The sequence below is a fragment of the Trachymyrmex cornetzi genome, unplaced genomic scaffold (genome assembly GCF_001594075.2).
Source record: "Trachymyrmex cornetzi isolate Tcor2-1 unplaced genomic scaffold, Tcor1.1 scaffold276, whole genome shotgun sequence".
Taxonomy (NCBI): Eukaryota; Metazoa; Arthropoda; class Insecta; order Hymenoptera; family Formicidae; genus Trachymyrmex; species Trachymyrmex cornetzi.
In genome coordinates, this window is record NW_017297438.1 from 228,188 (window position 1) to 244,310 (window position 16,123).

The window sequence follows — 16,123 nt, forward strand, 5'->3', positions numbered from 1 at the left end:
GAAATTTTTCTTTACTACAGTTCTAAAAGGGATTAACTATTTTTATCTTATAGTAAAGACAAGTGAAAGAACATAGGAAAAGTAAAATGCCTTTTTATGATATCGTTACGCGCATCTTTCTTGTGTCTAAACTTTCATAAATTTTTCGTGTCCGCGTTCCTTCCATTTTGTGCCAGTTTGTGCTTCCCTTCCCGCTGTTCTTCGCTGCTCTGTGATTGGTTGACGACAATGACGACATGTTAACCTATTGCACACTGAACACGATGAGCGATGAGCGGTATCCAATGAAAGCTCTGCTTTTTCTCATGTGACGATGTAAAGCAGATCTCTCATTGGATATTGTGCAAATTGTAAACCAACCTTAAGTGTGTGACATAACCTATGTGCATAAGTGCGCAAATTTAGTACTAATAAATCAAAAGGAAGGATTGAAGACTTCTTAAACTTCTTTCACCCAAAGGTAATTTATAAAAAAAACGCGTAAATTTCTTCAATTACGAGAAAAATATACGATTTACAATTAATCTTGTGTAAACTTGTGTATAAAAAATTACATTATAAATTGATTTATACTTCTGCTATGCATAATGTTATAATTGTATTAATATGTTAATTACTCAATCTAATATATATTAGAGGTTTTTTCTCTGCTCTTGTCTACTGTTTTCATACTCTTTTTTTTTTTTACAGCGTGCGAACAATTTGCAAATTTGAATTTGTATATAAGTGATAACATACACAAAATGGCACAGGGAAAGCTTAAAGTGAAGACAAAGCTGCCGACATCAGTAAAGACGAAAGCCAATAAAGGCAAGGGCAAAAAGGGCCCTGCTATCCAAAGACGTGGAAGTAAGTGATAATGAGAAGACAATAGCTTTTCTGAATCAAATATAACAATATCATTTCCTTCAAAATTGACACAATTCAAGAAATATGATATATTTTTGAATTATTACCATGACTGAGTAGTAACAATTCTATTAATCGTCAAAAGTAAACTAACTCGACTTCATAATTCGTTCACTAAATTGCACTTGTGTTTTTATTTGATAGTAAATTTTCTATCAAATTTTCCCCTTTTGTGAAAAATTTAATTTTTTAAGTTGTGTCACTTTTGTAGTAAGGGAACGATATTCTAATATTAAGATAAATAATATTTGAATTGTTATTTTCTCGAAGATGCCCCTGTTCAACCTAAGAAGGCAAAGTTGCAGGAAGCGCAGAAATTGAAGAAGATGATCTCAAGAACTGTGAATACTGCGGTAGAAGATGAGATGCGAGAGAAAGCTTTAGAGGGAAGGAAAACTCTCACAAAAAAAAATCCTTCTAATTCGAAAAAACAATGATTTGTTAATTGTTGTAATATTTGCATATATCAATAATGTATTGTGTAGATATATATATATATATTTTTTTCTTAAGTAATGTTGTTCTATTTGAGATTATCTATTGAAAAAGGAATATGGTTGAGTGAGATGTGAATTTTTTTCTGTTTATTGCACTCGCATAACTGAAGTTTAACTTATATTTAAATAACATTTATAAATTACTGACAAGTGAATTCGCCTATCCTATCGATTTCATCTTTATTTCTATCAAAATAAATATTATATTTTTAATAATATTACCTAATTTACAAGGAAATATTATACAGGAGGCCCCTATGGCACTCTACGCCTTTCATATTTGAAACAAGAGTTTGACGTAATATGTACGTCGGAATGAAAGACCTATGTATTGTCATTTTATCACTCTTCCGTCCAAAATTGCCGAAATAATTTAAAGATGTATTAAAGTGTCATATATTATCTCTTCTCGATGTTTCGTTGTATATTCTCTAGATCACATTGTGTTAAGGCTGCTTCATGTATCGTAGCACTAGTTCTTTCAGTTCCCGAGAAATTCTTCCGTTTAGAATAATTTTACGGGGAAGCGACCTGAAATTTAGCGGTTTAAAACAAGTGCGAAGGAAAGACGATTACTCGAAAAGATTAGGATGATTATTTTGGATTTCTTACTACTAATAAATGCCCGCTCTGTGTTTTACTAATTGCGGGAGTGGTACCAGTCCTAACTTCAATGACTCCCTCTTTACCACTGACTAGTTTGTGGGACACACTGAAACATGATATTACAAATATTAGTAGAATTAGTACAAAAGCGGCAAACAACAAATTGATTAGTAGAATTAAATCGTAATCAAATTACTAAATATAAAGGAATAAATATATAATACATAAAAAACTGAAAAGTACTCTTACGATTCGGTATTGACGATCTTAACAATGTTCGGATTGTTAGTAATATCAATCGCTTTCGTCAATGCTTCTATTAAATGCGGAACTTCCAAGATCAAGTCACCCTGTAAACAGTAATGCGGAAGAATATCTGTTATATTTGTTATCTTTATTAATTTTAATAAATCCCCAATTACTAACTCTCTTAATTAAATTACTGTTTATATTTAATTTAGCTCATTTCATTTATAATTGCTAAATATTAAATTACTTTTTTTTCTCATTAAATAATTGATTTTAATTAAAATATTTATTACTGCTTACATATTATATCATTTTACTATTAGCTTGAAATAATTCGCCTTATTTAGACTTAAAAATATTAAGGTTTGAAATTCGAGTTATAAAAACCTTATCCTTTTTCAATTCAGGTGGTATCCTAACGATGAGTAAATTATCCGATTCCCTGGTGACAACCAACTCCTCGATAGCCTTGTAAGGCAGGCGATGCTTGAGCTTGAAGGTCTTAAGTGTGTCAAGAATGTATACGGCATTCTCGGTTAAAATAAGTACTCTCTCGCGGGGTTTATACCCGTGCCGATCGTATTTAATGACGGGAGTGGCGTACTAAAAGTATGAATTTTAATTTATATTTATACTTTATCGAATTCATTGTAAATATATGTAATACAAAATGAAAAAACGTTGCAATATTTCTTCAGTGATTTATTTTTACCTTTATGTTTTCTCCGGAAGTTAAAATATTGTTGATAAAGCTCTGTCGCAGTGCCTTGTACTCCTCACCAAGACGATCGGTTACAAATCTCGGACCTACACTTTTCGCATAAGATTTCTTCTTATTTTTAAATAGAGACTCCGCGAGAATCTTCAACTCAAAGTGTTCCTTATCTTCCTTATTTAATGCCACTCGATAACAACGAGCTTTCCATCGCCTGTGCATTACATGCAAATGTTCTGATGCCTGTATCATGTGAATGTTATTAGTCATATCGTATCACATTAATTTAATTGTATAATTATACAGACATATTTCCTATTTCGCTGAGAACTTTTATATAGATAGAGAATTTATATACAGATAGCTGAACTATTTTTTATTCTTATTCCATACCTCTTGACAAGAATATGGGCATGGCGGCCAATATTTATTTAAGACACCCGGTGGCAATGTCTTCGAAAGTCTAATGAGCCATTGCGATTTCGCCAATTCGATAAATGCCTTGTTAATTTCCGTAGGCGGTCCATCTCGCGTGATGAAGCCTTCAATAAATCTGTATCAATTTAGCACAGTAAATATATAAATATAACTTTTTAATATATAATAAAATATAGAATGTATAGACATGTTTTATTATAGAAAGAAAGAATAAGACTAAAGGAGAAATACCTGCGGACGGTGGCAACCGCTTGTTGCCGTTTTTTGGCTTTGCGTTTCGCTAGCCACCTGCGAATATTTTTCTGGAACACGATCGTTGCTTCTCGCATCTCTAAATACTTCCTCCTCATTAATATAGCCTTCCATTTGCTCTGAATAATAGCGGCTATTTCGTGTTTCTTCATTTGAAACGCATCCTCCGTATCGAATAACGTTTTAGGAAAGCGGATAAACAACTTTGTGCTGTAACGAATTTTAAGAATTTAACAATTAATTATTTTTAACAATTCGATCATTATTTCTAAAATTTGATTCTTCTCAATTTGCAAAACACATGTATAGCATGCTTAAAGCGTGATAATCGCGCGGTCTTACTTTCCCATTCTGTACTCGTCACGCTCGTAGCCAAGATGACATACAAGCGTTTGTACGCCTTCCTTTGCCGGGCCGTAGTAATTCGGCCAAGTTTCCGAACAGAGGCACTTGTAACGTTGCAAGAATTGCTCGTACGGTCTTCGATATGCAAAACCAGCACGTCTCACCCGCAGATTTTCCATCAGACCCAAATATTTCACTTGGTGTAGCACGATCTTTTTGGTGAATTCATCTGAAAGCGAATGTTCAATGGATTTCATTTCAAATTTAAAAAAATCTTTTTATTTCTCTTTCCTTTCCATTCCCTTTCTATTAGACAAATTGGACTAATAAAGAAATTAAATAATTTATTTTAATTTTTTTTATTATACATATTTATTGAATTGTGTAAATACTCCATATTAAGCGTTACTGATGCTTTATTTCAATTTTATCTTACATCAGGTCTACTTACGGGCCATCTTAAAGTCGTTAGGTTTGATGCAACGAATGTAAGACGGTTCTTTACCCATGAGAATCTCAACCAGATTATTTAAACTGTTTTTAAATTGAGTTATGGCGGTCTCTGGACGTTTTTTACTGGTTAAATCTTTCACATCAAATACAGTCTATAAGCAACAAGAAATATTGCAAAGATTATTGAAAATAATCAAAACAAAACCAAAGAAAATATTTTTAGAAGAAAAACATATACAAGAGAAGTTGAAAATACTTTTGCAAAGTTTAATTTTTGACACATGAGAACAATTTAAAAAATATTACTCATCCTTAAAGTTTACAAACAGATTTTTTCTTATTTTCTTTGCTATGAAAAAATTAAATGTTTACCTTTGTGATGGAATTCATAGTATGTGACATAACTTCACGTAAATCTCGAAATAGTAAATCATTGTTTTTCTCGAGAAATCCGCGAACATTGTACGTAACATCGCCAGCGTAATGCACTAATCTGAATTCCTGAAATGTCAATATTATTCTTATATTCTCAATTTTATGCGAACTTTACAAATAATCATCGTAATAATTATTATAATAAATATAATGCAAGTTAGTTAACAGATGAATATTTATATATAATTGAATAAATTAAATTAATTTAACAAAAACAAAATAACTGAAATATTCAAATAAATAATTTAATTCTTTCTACAGTATTTCGAGATATTAGACATTACTATTCATGATTCAGTTCAACATTTTATGGTATAGAATTCTTACGTCTCGTCCCATAATCTTTTGCGTTTGTATGTCAGCTTTCTGATGACTGATGTAGTGAGGATGGTTGTTCAGATTTACGTTCAATTTCTCCAGGAAGCTCATGTCCGTCGTGTCTCCAGGTCGCAAACACTCTTCGTCCATTAACGATATTATTCCTGCCAGATTAAATATTTAATTAATAATGTACATGTGATTGCGAATGTGAATCAGAATTTTATAAAAATTCAACCTTTATACTTCTCTTCAATCAGGTCGCAGATAATCTTGTTATTAAAATAATCTATGTTCTCCCAAGTTATCCCTTCGCGCAGGTATTCTTCCTGTTCTGATTTCAATGTCAGTTGGATAAATAGCTGTTGCAATTTCTCGTTGCAAAAATTAATGCAGAATTGCTCAAAACTGTCGAAATAAAGAAAGAGAAAATTAAAATAATATTATATTAATTGAACATGATAGCCATATTTATATCATATATACTGGTAATAATTGATTTTTGTTAAAAAATTCTATTTCTCAAACCAAAACATCAATTTAAAATATAGAATATAAAATTAAAAAGTATATTTCCAAAATAATAAAATTATAAAATACACTTTAGAAATCACGAGAAAAAAATGGATTTTTCTGAAACTATTATGACACTCGTAATATTTTCATAAAATCTTTGAGCGTACGTAATTGTTATTCGAAGAACAGTTATACCTGTTCTTCTGAAAGATTTCAAAGCCGTAAATGTCCAAAATGCCCATGACCATTTTGCGTCGAGGATTGGTCTGGGGCTGTAGAGATTTGTTGAGTCTAGTCACGAGCCAGGTGAATAATCTGTCGTACACGGCCTTCGCTAGCGCGTCTCTCGCATAAATAGCCAATTCTCTATTCAAGGGTGAAACCACTACGTCACCGTGAGCATCTATGGTACGATGAGTAAATGCCTTTCCCAGTCGTTTCACGTCACATCCTAGCAGCTATTCAATTAAGAAATGTGACATCTAGCAATTTGCAAGTAATACATTTACGAAAAAATTTAGGTGCATAATAAAATAATTAGAAAAAAATAATTACGTAATAAAATAATGATGAAAAAAACATAAAACATAAATAATCATAACAAAACATAAAAGCTAATAATTTTAATACTAATATTTACTAAATCTCGAAACTTTGACCAAACAAGCACATCAACGATTTTAATAAAAATTATTAGATTTTGGAAATAATTACCGTAGCGATGGCATCGACAGATGCAGGTTTCAGAATAGTTGCCACTCCATCCTCCTCCGAGAAACCCACATTACCCATATGCAGCACCGACGCGACGATAGCAAACAAGTCGTTCTGCTCCTGCTGAGACATTTCCATGGTCTTCATCGCCCGGACGACTTCCTTGTACTGATTAGCATCGTCGATGGTATCCACTGCACCTTTCGTCTAAGAGATCGATTTACGGATTAACAAAGAAATTGTAGAAAAGAAGCGAAAAGATTTTAACTTAAAAAATCAAATATGAGAACCGAATGAACGGGACTCACCCCGTTACTCAAGTAGAAGAAAGTATCGAGATTCCTCTTTAAGAATAATTTTTTCAACGTGTCATCGTCCGCGCCTGCTAAAAGCTGATAAAAGATATGAAAATTTCGTTCGCCCACCGATTGATGGACCACTCGAGACTTCTCCAACAAATAGTTTAGAATATTTCCACCGACTGGGTCTCCCTAAAAATACAACGATTATTATTTATCACAAAATGTTCGCGAAAATTTTCTTCAATTCCTTTTGATTCTACTTTTCAAAGAAATTCATTAGATTGACATTTCACCTGAAAATTGAACTGAACGTCCATGTACTTCCCGAAGCGGGATGAATTATCATTGCGATTGGTCTTCGCGTTACCGAAAGCTTCCAACACGGGATTGCTGCCAATCAATTTATTATTCACTTCTTCTACTTGTTTTTTATGACCAGTAGCAGACGCAATAAATTCCAAGATCTTCTTGGACGCCTCCGTTTTCCCGGATCCCGATTCGCCTTAAACGCAAATAAAAGACGTAAAAATATGGAAAATAAACTTCATAAAAAATAACAGAAAGGAATTATACAAAACTCGATGTTAAGGAATGAAAGCGCAAATTCTTACCCGAAATCAGGATGCATTGGTCGCGATTCTCTTTAGCTAGAGATTGATAGGCAGTGTCCGCAAGAGCGAAACTGCAAAAATGGATTTTTATAATTCACGGAAATACCATTATTACTTTTTATCTTATATATAGAGTGTCCCGGATATGTCGTACTTTCTCTCGCAGACGTTTTTCTTGGCGAAAGTTGTACGAATTTATTCCGGGACACTGTATATAGCGAAACAAGATGGATGCTTACATGTGAGGAGGTGCCTCGAAGAAGTTTCTCCCGTGATAGTAAAGGATGGTCTCCGGAGTATAAATGGGAAGTTTCTTATAAGGATTCACTGACACCAGTACTTGGCCAATGTATGTCTACGATATTAAAGATATTAAAGATAAGAAATATTTCTCTCAAGTTCATTGACATCCTAAGTTTTTTAGAATAGTGCATTATAACTAAGAAGTCTACACTGAGAAAAACATAATAAATGTGATAAATCCTAAACTAAAATGCCATTCTTATCGAGCCCTTTTGTTGATTTAATTAAAACATTTTTCTCAATGTATGCGATTTTACGTGAAAAGATAAGATAAAAATAGAAATTTTGAACTTTCAAAATTTATTCCTTATTAATTATAAACAATACATAAAAATAAATTAAAAATACAGATTAATTAATTAATTATGTTTTCGACTCACGTAAATGAGATCCTCCTTGAATCGTTTGCGCAAATTGTCGATGAAGGCGGACTCGCTGCGAAAGTCCTCCAGCAGAACGAAGTCCTGAACGCCAACTCTATCACGCTCGTGCAATCCTCGTTCCATGTTCCCAGGCAATTTCTGGTGCTTGAAGACTTCCGATCCCGTACCAGGTTTTCTGAAGACACCCCCGGTGTCGACTGTCTCTACGCTGCAAATATCCCAAAGAATGAGCGACTTTTAAACGCCTTTCAATACGTAATAAGCTTTCCTGTCACAATTTGCAACCCTATATGTCTATTAATTTAGTATAGTTAATCTGAGCGAGAATTTTCAGTTTTATAATTTAATAATAACAAAAAAATAAAATTAAGTTTATAGGATAATAAAAAGATAGTTAGGTATTTGAAAAACCATGCAAATATATTTATTGAACGTCATTTATCATTAAAAATCTGATTGTTCGTCACTGAAAAATTAAAATCATGAAATGTAAAGAGACTTGATTTAAAGCGCTAATAAACTTCGTTTTCATTTATTTTCAAGTAACGTTAAAAATTTATAACAGGTAGCGTGCATAAAGTCGTTTTATTCGGTCTTGCGACCTTGCAAATGATAAGAATTCAGATTAGATATCGGAGTCGGTAACGCTTGCAGACAATAGAGCAAGTGGTAATAGATCGATCAGCAAATATTTCTATATGCACCGAATATATGCAGATAGAATTACAAGAAGAAAAACCGAAAAAGTAAACTTCTCATACATATAGTCGATAATATGAGTCGATCGTTATACGACAGCGAAGAGTCATAACGTTTCTACCTTATGCTAGTCTTGCTAGTGTAATTCCGATGAACAATAATAAAATTTGATATTTCAAATTTAACAAGTTTGTTCGAAGAGACATCGCCTTCGTGGAAAATTAAAATAATTAATTTTGTGATTTTATTTTTTTAATATCAACAGAGGAACACTTCGTGTACTCACCCCATGATTTTGAGATCCTGTTGGCACTTTTTTTTAAACCTACAGTATCCACAGGAAAAGAAACATGAAATTAATTCTATTATTTTTGTTTCTGTATTGTTAATCGCGATCGCAGATTTTGATTTAAGTCTAGACCTTGCTACTTGGTTAGAATAAATGCCTAGACCTTGCTACTTGGTTAGAATAAATGCCTAATTTGTCAGATAAGATAATACGAATTCGTTGATTTACGATATTTGATTACAGGATTCAAGCGGAAGAGATTAGATGATTGGAAAAATGTGATTCCAAAAAAATCAGTGTATAAAGATTTTGTTTAATCGATTAGATCATCTTTTTTATGATCTAATGAAAACTTAGATGGAAGTTAAGAAATTTATTTATAAGAAAGGCTACTGTTAAAAAACTTTATCACATTCCCCGAGTGTTGTGTTATTGCTTGAAGAACTTATACATGTACGAAAACAATCCATATAATCATTTAGAAGATAACAAAGGATAATGAAAGACTATGACAAGGGTTACTCTAGAAATATAGTAAGCAAATATTTTCGCGCGATTTTCAATGCTGAAGCGATCCACGTGTCACTCTCTTTAATATCTCATTGCATCGACAAAACATGTAGCTCTTTCTTTGAAGCGATCTTCAGAAAACTAATTAAATTTATGTTCGATAAAAAAAATAGACGCGCAAGATAATTTCGGAAAATTTTGTCAATATTGTATCTGTCTAGTAAACTTCCTCCAATTTTGCAGAACACACTTCTATTTTTTCCAATAATAAGCACCCCATGTATAACGCAGTTAGATTATTTATAATAAATCTTTCGTGTTGTAGAAATTTTACATCTATAATTCACTTTTTCTTTTTTTCATGCGTATAATAAACTTTTTCTACAACGACACGTGAATCATTCGCGCAGTATAAGATCCAGTTGTGAAAGATCACGAATCGGGTAGAAGACGGTCTGTCATCGAATTCGATAATGTTTAATGTAAACACACAATCACAAGAAAATTAATGTTATTTCGATGTTTAGTTCGACGGGTCTTGGTTCACACGATATACACGGCGGCGAAGAGAGTCGCGCGTTTACCGCTTCGAGATGTCAACTGAGGAGAAACCGGAGAACAGAGGAACCACCTTACGACTACTGCTCAAGAATGACCTGGCGATGACCACCACCTTCCGTCTATCGCCCATCGGCGACGTCATCGTTTCCCTCTCCCGCTCTTCTCTCGTTATCCGTGCACGACTGATAGCGGAACGAAACGGCGCTTAATAGCGAAATGTATCGAGAGGATAAAACCGGCGTAAGAATAGCTCCTGTCGAGCAACAAATACACAATTACACGCATAAATAACCGGCTTACCTCGTTTCTTGTACCAACAACTTTATCAAGAATAAAAAAAGATTTCGTACCAAGTGATTTTCTATAAGCAGCGATTTTCAAATACTAATATTAAAGATTTTCAGAAAAATAATTAGGTATCATCATACTTTATCTTTCGTTTAATTAGCATTTCGTCTATAAGAATACAGAATACGATGGCTACGTTCAGAAAAGAAAGTAACTTTGCAACTGTTATAAATAGACTACGGAACTTTATGCAAAATACTTAACTGAATATTAACTATCGGACAGTTTTAGCAGTCAATCATTGTTCGTTAAAGAGTTATTAAAAGGTGAAGTAAAAAGATTGAGATTGCCATCTGTAAATTTACAAAATTGCAAAATATGCATTTTATACAAAACATTCAGTTAAGTATTTTGCATAAAGTTCCGCAGTCTAGTTATAAATTATTTTAATATGATTTAAGGTCTTACTCTTAGTTCCTCACTGGATCTAAATTATATAAATCGATCATATATTAAAGAATTTTACAGCAGTTTTGTAAATTGTTTTTTCCGCTAAACATAACTAAATAATCTTAGAAATATAATTTTCGCAAATACTTGCTATATTAAGTCAAAGTATAACAAAAATAAATTAAATATTGTTATATTAAATTTCTATTGCAATTAATAATTTTGTCATATTGATCAAGATGAATTTTACGAGTACATTGGAATATTCATAATAATTATTAAAATCAGAAATACAAGCAAGATTATTCTTTAAGTCATGCAACACATAAATCAAGTTTTAGAGATTGTTCCGCCATGTAAAACGCCGAAATGCAATTGCAGATTAATCGGTGCAAAACTGATGTTAATCGATGACGGAACGCTGATAAACTCCACAATAAAGTCCCGCATATCTAATCTAATCTAATCTCGAATTATTCTTTTTTGACACGTACATACAATAAATTCCTGCAGAAACTAATAAAAATATTCGTGACTTTTCGCAATACTATCGATACTATCATTGTGTAAGATCCGATCGCATAATGTTCTCGGTATGCAATTTTTATCGCGATATGGGATTTACGTCGCATTGTTGCGTTAATCATCGCATTAATCTGTTGACTGAATCGATCGATTCTCAAAACGCGACGACAAAGGACAAACGTCGAACATTACTTCACGCTTATAAGTTTAGTCAATTGTTATTATCAATTATAATATGTAGATATTATGAGAAAAACTACGATTACCTTAACCGTTTAATGATTTATTATCTTGATCATTTACTTATCATCTTGATCATTTATTTATCAGCTTGATCTTTTAATTACGTATTTAGATACAATATAAACACGATATGAAATATTAATTCCTTCAGTAAAGGATGCTAAGGAACGTACGATCGATACTCGCAAACAAAGAGAAGGCTAAGTTGGGAAAAGAGAGGAAGAGAAAGGGAGAAAGCGCGTTGTGTTATTATTGACTCTGAAGATTGACAATTAAACGACGTTTATCTCCGTAAACCAGTTTGTCTTTCGTGGAAACGAGGAATCGATATGACTCATTGATACTCCGGTCATGAACCTCCGTTCGGTAAGCAATTTTTTTTCTTTGTCTCGACGGATATCGAAGAGTATCGCAAATGCGGGTCGCGACGTATCGACATGCATATGGTGTCGTTACGGTGGAGGAAATTATCAATCGCGGCTCGCACAAAGAGAACCGTTGTCGCGACTCGCTGCTATCGAAAATGTTGCGTCCGTAAACCGCCGAGGGCAGACAGAAAACCAGTCACGTACGTTCTGTAAGCTGCTTCGATTTTATAATTTTTTTTTTCCCTTCGTACGAGATGAGTCACGCAAAAGAGACGGGCGAGACACGTTTAAACCGTGTCTATCATCGTACGTTGAAAAAGTAGTCTAGATAAGAGTGCCATTTACGTGCGGCTTGTCACAATTTTTTGTATCTTCTGCGTACGAAATGTAATTTCTGAATTTTTTGGAGTGAAATCTCACTCTAAAAGGCGAAAATTAAGCCAGTCTTAAAAAAGAGTGACTTAATTTTCAAATCTTTAAGAGTAAGATTTCACTCTTTAAAGTAATAATTTACTCGAAAAGTTTTAGAGAGAATCGTCTGATCTGAAAGAAAAATAGATTTGTCTTTTCGGTGACGAATCGATTGGCCAATCTACAATGAGGTTTCTCCTCAGCGATAAGGTTGTTCGCCGGAAATTTCCAATTGGCGTGATGTCCTTTATTTGATTAACCCGAGGATGGAATCGATCGTGCGCGTTTCTGCGCCGCGCTAATATACGATCGCACGAAACGGAAAGTCGTCCCGCTGCATTTTTCTGCACCCGGCTCTACGGCCGAATCAGGGACGCTGACGTAACGCTCGATGAGTCAAGGGGGAAAAAAGGGGGTCCTTGGGACCAGTCAGGGAACACCTAGTGAATAAAAAAAAAATCGACGAGACATCTTAACGGGAGGTCGGTCCCGCGCGAAAATACGCGTGATGTATACGGTAAGAATATGTTGCGTCGAAAAATTCCATCGAGGTCGACAGCGACGATGCTGAGGAACGCCAGGGCACGTATTATATGGAACTGTTTGGAATGGATCCCCATCAAAATTCTGTTTTCCGTAGAAAACAATAGAAATATAAGGAATAATGGAACAATTTTGATCGAAATTCATTCTGAACCAGTGAGCTCTATGGTATACTATACACGGAGAGAATTTTTTTTTAATTTATCCTGAAAATATGGTGATTATTGTGGTACAATACAATATTTTAAAGATTTTTACCATACACTTCAGTAAAATTGATCAAACTTATTTTATACTTTATTGTAGTTTTATTAATGAATGAGAGAGATTTATATTAAAATTCTTCGAAATATACAATGTTGTCCCACGATTGTCATATTTTCAGGGTAAATTCTAAGAAAAAATTCTCTCCGTGTAGGAATCTTGAAACGATGTGATATAAAAATGAGCGAATTTACTAGAATACATAATTTTATTAATTAATATCTAATACATTTGCTCACTTTTGTGAGCACAATTTTCATCTTTTTTCGAGATACGCAATCAACCCCCTAGAGTGAACCTTTCCTATACGATACTATATAAAAAACTATACAGCCCGACGAAGAAAAAGAAGGTATACAAATACTTGTCTTTCTGACTCTTCTACTTGTAATAGTAAAACTTGTAGTAGTAAAATTAGCCAATCGGTGTTCTGTCGAAAACACAGTAGAAGACTAAAGGTTAAAGCAACACTGGACGAATATAACATTGCAAGTTTAATTAAGATAAATAAACAAATTTAAATGTGTTCTTGCTGCAGTTAGTTCTTCAGTATCACATACTATAAAGTTGGCAAGAACATGTTTGAATTCGTTCATTTGTTTTAAATAAACTTGCGATGTTACATGCGTGTTACTTTCACCCTGGTTTGATCCCTTATGTTTATGCATCAGAATGTCATTGTCTAGGAATTGGGACACCCTCACCTTGATGACTCACTCCAGTGAGCTCACTCCATATTACAGAGCTCACTGTTTCGACAATTCCATAATTCCTATTGTGAAGTCCCCCCGATCTATTTAGCAGTCCCTGCATTTTGAAGGGTGCGAATTAATTAACGGTACTTCTATAATATTATAAAACTTGAAAATTTTGTAATTTTCTTTCTTTTTTTCTCACGAGCTGCTAAATTTTATCAAATTTGGGGAGAGCACTCGCCACGCTATAATTATAGTCGCAACGTTATCTGGATGATTGGGTAACCCTTTTATCTTTTTACGTCTGCACGTGTACGTTCGTTTAGCCTGTCGAGGACGACGCAACCCATTTCCGGAAACCGGTTAGCCTTTTGTCGACTGTTTCATTTCACGGAGAGAGAGACGGGTTTTCACTACACGGGACCATCGTTTTCTTGCCGGATTTTACATTCGTGGGCTGAATGAGCGCGAGTTCATAAAATTATGATGAAGGACGTATGTTATATTCTCCAACGTAGAATTTGCGAGACAACGAGCGACGTGAAACTTTTTTAGATTGCAAGAAAGGTTTATAAGAATAATGTATAAAAACAAAGACTCCAAATAAAATAACTCATATAAGCCAGCACTGGATGGCAATTATAAAAGAATGTATTGATTAAAATTAAATACATATTTTTTTACACAATTTCCATCCAGTGTTGGCTTTCGCAAACTTTTTTATGGTGATGATTTGTTCCTAAGAATATTTTATTTCTCAACCCGTTCATTTGTCGATTTAACGAATTCTACTCTTCATAATTCGTGAATTTTCATGACATACATTGAATTAGATTTGGTTAGGAAATTTTTCATTATCAAAATTCATTCTACACGCTACAAACAATGCGACGTCGTTTTCTGCAGTTCACGATCGTTGTCGTCGATGGATAATAACGATTTCCGGGATACGCTTCGCTATCGCACGCAACAACGAAACCCCGCATAGTAAAAGCGCTCTTCTCTTATTACGATAACAAAAATAGAGAGGCGCACACGCGCGTGTGCGTTCTGTGCGACATTTCCTGTCCGTGTCCCGTTCTTTTCCTCGGAGGTGCTGTCAGAAGTTTCACGCTGAGGCGGTTTCGCGTCGAGCAGGTTGCACTCAGCGGCTAAAATTTAAGTTTATGGCACACACATAAACGTAAAGCAATAAGACATAAGCAGTAAACAGGATTGGCCAATCATAGTAGAGACCAGTAAGGCCAGTAGCGAATCCAATGTTACGGTTTCCTTACTGCTTACATCTTACTGCTTTACGTTTTTGTACGCGCCATGGACTTTATGAGACCCATAGCGAGAACTATTTTCAGCTTCAGCGTAAGCTGGTTCTTTACGACGAAGATTTGGCTCGCTTCGAAGAGGTTTTTCCACGAGAAGCTGTGTCACGACTTACTTTATTATTCAAATGTTATAAACAAATCCTGAAGTAGTTGCGAGGTACAGAATAACTATGACGTCTCTTCAAACGGTTCAATACTTTTATGTCATTATAACTAACGTAACATATTAAAAATTAATTTCAAAGTAATATATTTATATCATTTGAATATTATTTTATAGAATTATTATTATAGCATAACGACAAATATATGTGAATAAAAACATTACGTATAAACGAGATAAATGAGACGATTTGTCACATTTAGAAACTCGTATTTAGAAAACGCTATTAATAATCGTCTTGTCTAGAAAACTAAGCGTTTCAAAACTAAAATGTTAAGCTTAAAATTCTTAAGTACGCTTCACAATTCTTTTTCAATGTATTTGATTAAAATTAAAATTATTTTTGTATTGTTATATGGAATGCCATCTACAAGATCTTAATCAAACCTCGATTGATAAAAAATGTATCTAATTGTGATACTGATTGAACATTGGTGAAATAAGATATGCAGTGATAAAATAATGCAAACATCGTTATTACTCGCGCCTTATCAAACCCCTTGTTGACGGCTAATAGATTAAATTGCGGAGGCGTGGAGATCTTACGTATTCCTCACCGAATCTTTCTTGAGAAACCGGTTCGGATTCGGATCGACCTTGAGCCTCGGTCATCTTCTCGGGCCTGAAGTTCAGGGCTTTCAAGGTGTTTGTCCGCGGTAGTAGTGAGCCTTAATAAGCTCCGCTTGCGGTCCAGACGCGACGAGAGAGAAAGATGAAAGATGAAAATGAGAGAAAAAGAGAGAGAG

The 16,123-nt window shown here is 34.0% G+C and overlaps 2 protein-coding genes across 5 annotated transcripts in view; one reads left to right on the plus strand and one right to left on the minus strand.

Moving 5' to 3' along the window:
- Positions 1–348: 348 nt before the first annotated feature.
- On the plus strand, positions 349–1,361 carry LOC108762109 (uncharacterized). The gene is made up of 3 exons (XM_018508938.1): positions 349–460; positions 691–849; positions 1,180–1,361. The coding sequence occupies exons 2-3, from the start codon at positions 744–746 to the stop codon at positions 1,344–1,346; spliced, it is 273 nt and encodes a 90-aa protein (XP_018364440.1). The 5' UTR covers positions 349–460; positions 691–743; the 3' UTR covers positions 1,347–1,361.
- Positions 1,362–1,485: 124 nt separating this feature from the next.
- Positions 1,486–16,123, minus strand: part of Myo61F (unconventional myosin 61F) — a 21,460-nt gene continuing 6,822 nt past the window's right edge. Inside the window, exons 1-21 of one of the 4 annotated variants that reach the window (XM_018508935.1) lie at positions 10,129–10,347; positions 9,032–9,070; positions 8,044–8,254; positions 7,600–7,715; positions 7,361–7,431; positions 7,043–7,251; positions 6,756–6,938; positions 6,448–6,654; positions 5,929–6,191; positions 5,456–5,625; positions 5,227–5,381; positions 4,837–4,965; positions 4,463–4,616; positions 4,009–4,240; positions 3,646–3,876; positions 3,370–3,529; positions 2,974–3,219; positions 2,649–2,864; positions 2,262–2,362; positions 2,019–2,118; positions 1,486–1,937 (exon numbers count right to left, since the gene is read on the minus strand). In XM_018508935.1, the coding sequence (XP_018364437.1) occupies positions 1,923–1,937; positions 2,019–2,118; positions 2,262–2,362; positions 2,649–2,864; positions 2,974–3,219; positions 3,370–3,529; positions 3,646–3,876; positions 4,009–4,240; positions 4,463–4,616; positions 4,837–4,965; positions 5,227–5,381; positions 5,456–5,625; positions 5,929–6,191; positions 6,448–6,654; positions 6,756–6,938; positions 7,043–7,251; positions 7,361–7,431; positions 7,600–7,715; positions 8,044–8,254; positions 9,032–9,070; positions 10,129–10,247 (3,327 nt within the window). In that variant the 5' untranslated portion in view covers positions 10,248–10,347 and the 3' untranslated portion in view covers positions 1,486–1,922. Of the gene's footprint in view, positions 2,119–2,261; positions 2,363–2,648; positions 2,865–2,973; positions 3,220–3,369; positions 3,530–3,645; positions 3,877–4,008; positions 4,241–4,462; positions 4,617–4,836; positions 4,966–5,226; positions 5,382–5,455; positions 5,626–5,928; positions 6,192–6,447; positions 6,655–6,755; positions 6,939–7,042; positions 7,252–7,360; positions 7,432–7,599; positions 7,716–8,043; positions 8,255–9,031; positions 9,071–10,036; positions 10,349–16,123 lie in introns of those variants that run through there. The other 3 variants (XM_018508934.1, XM_018508936.1, XM_018508937.1) reach the window with 3 other exon arrangements.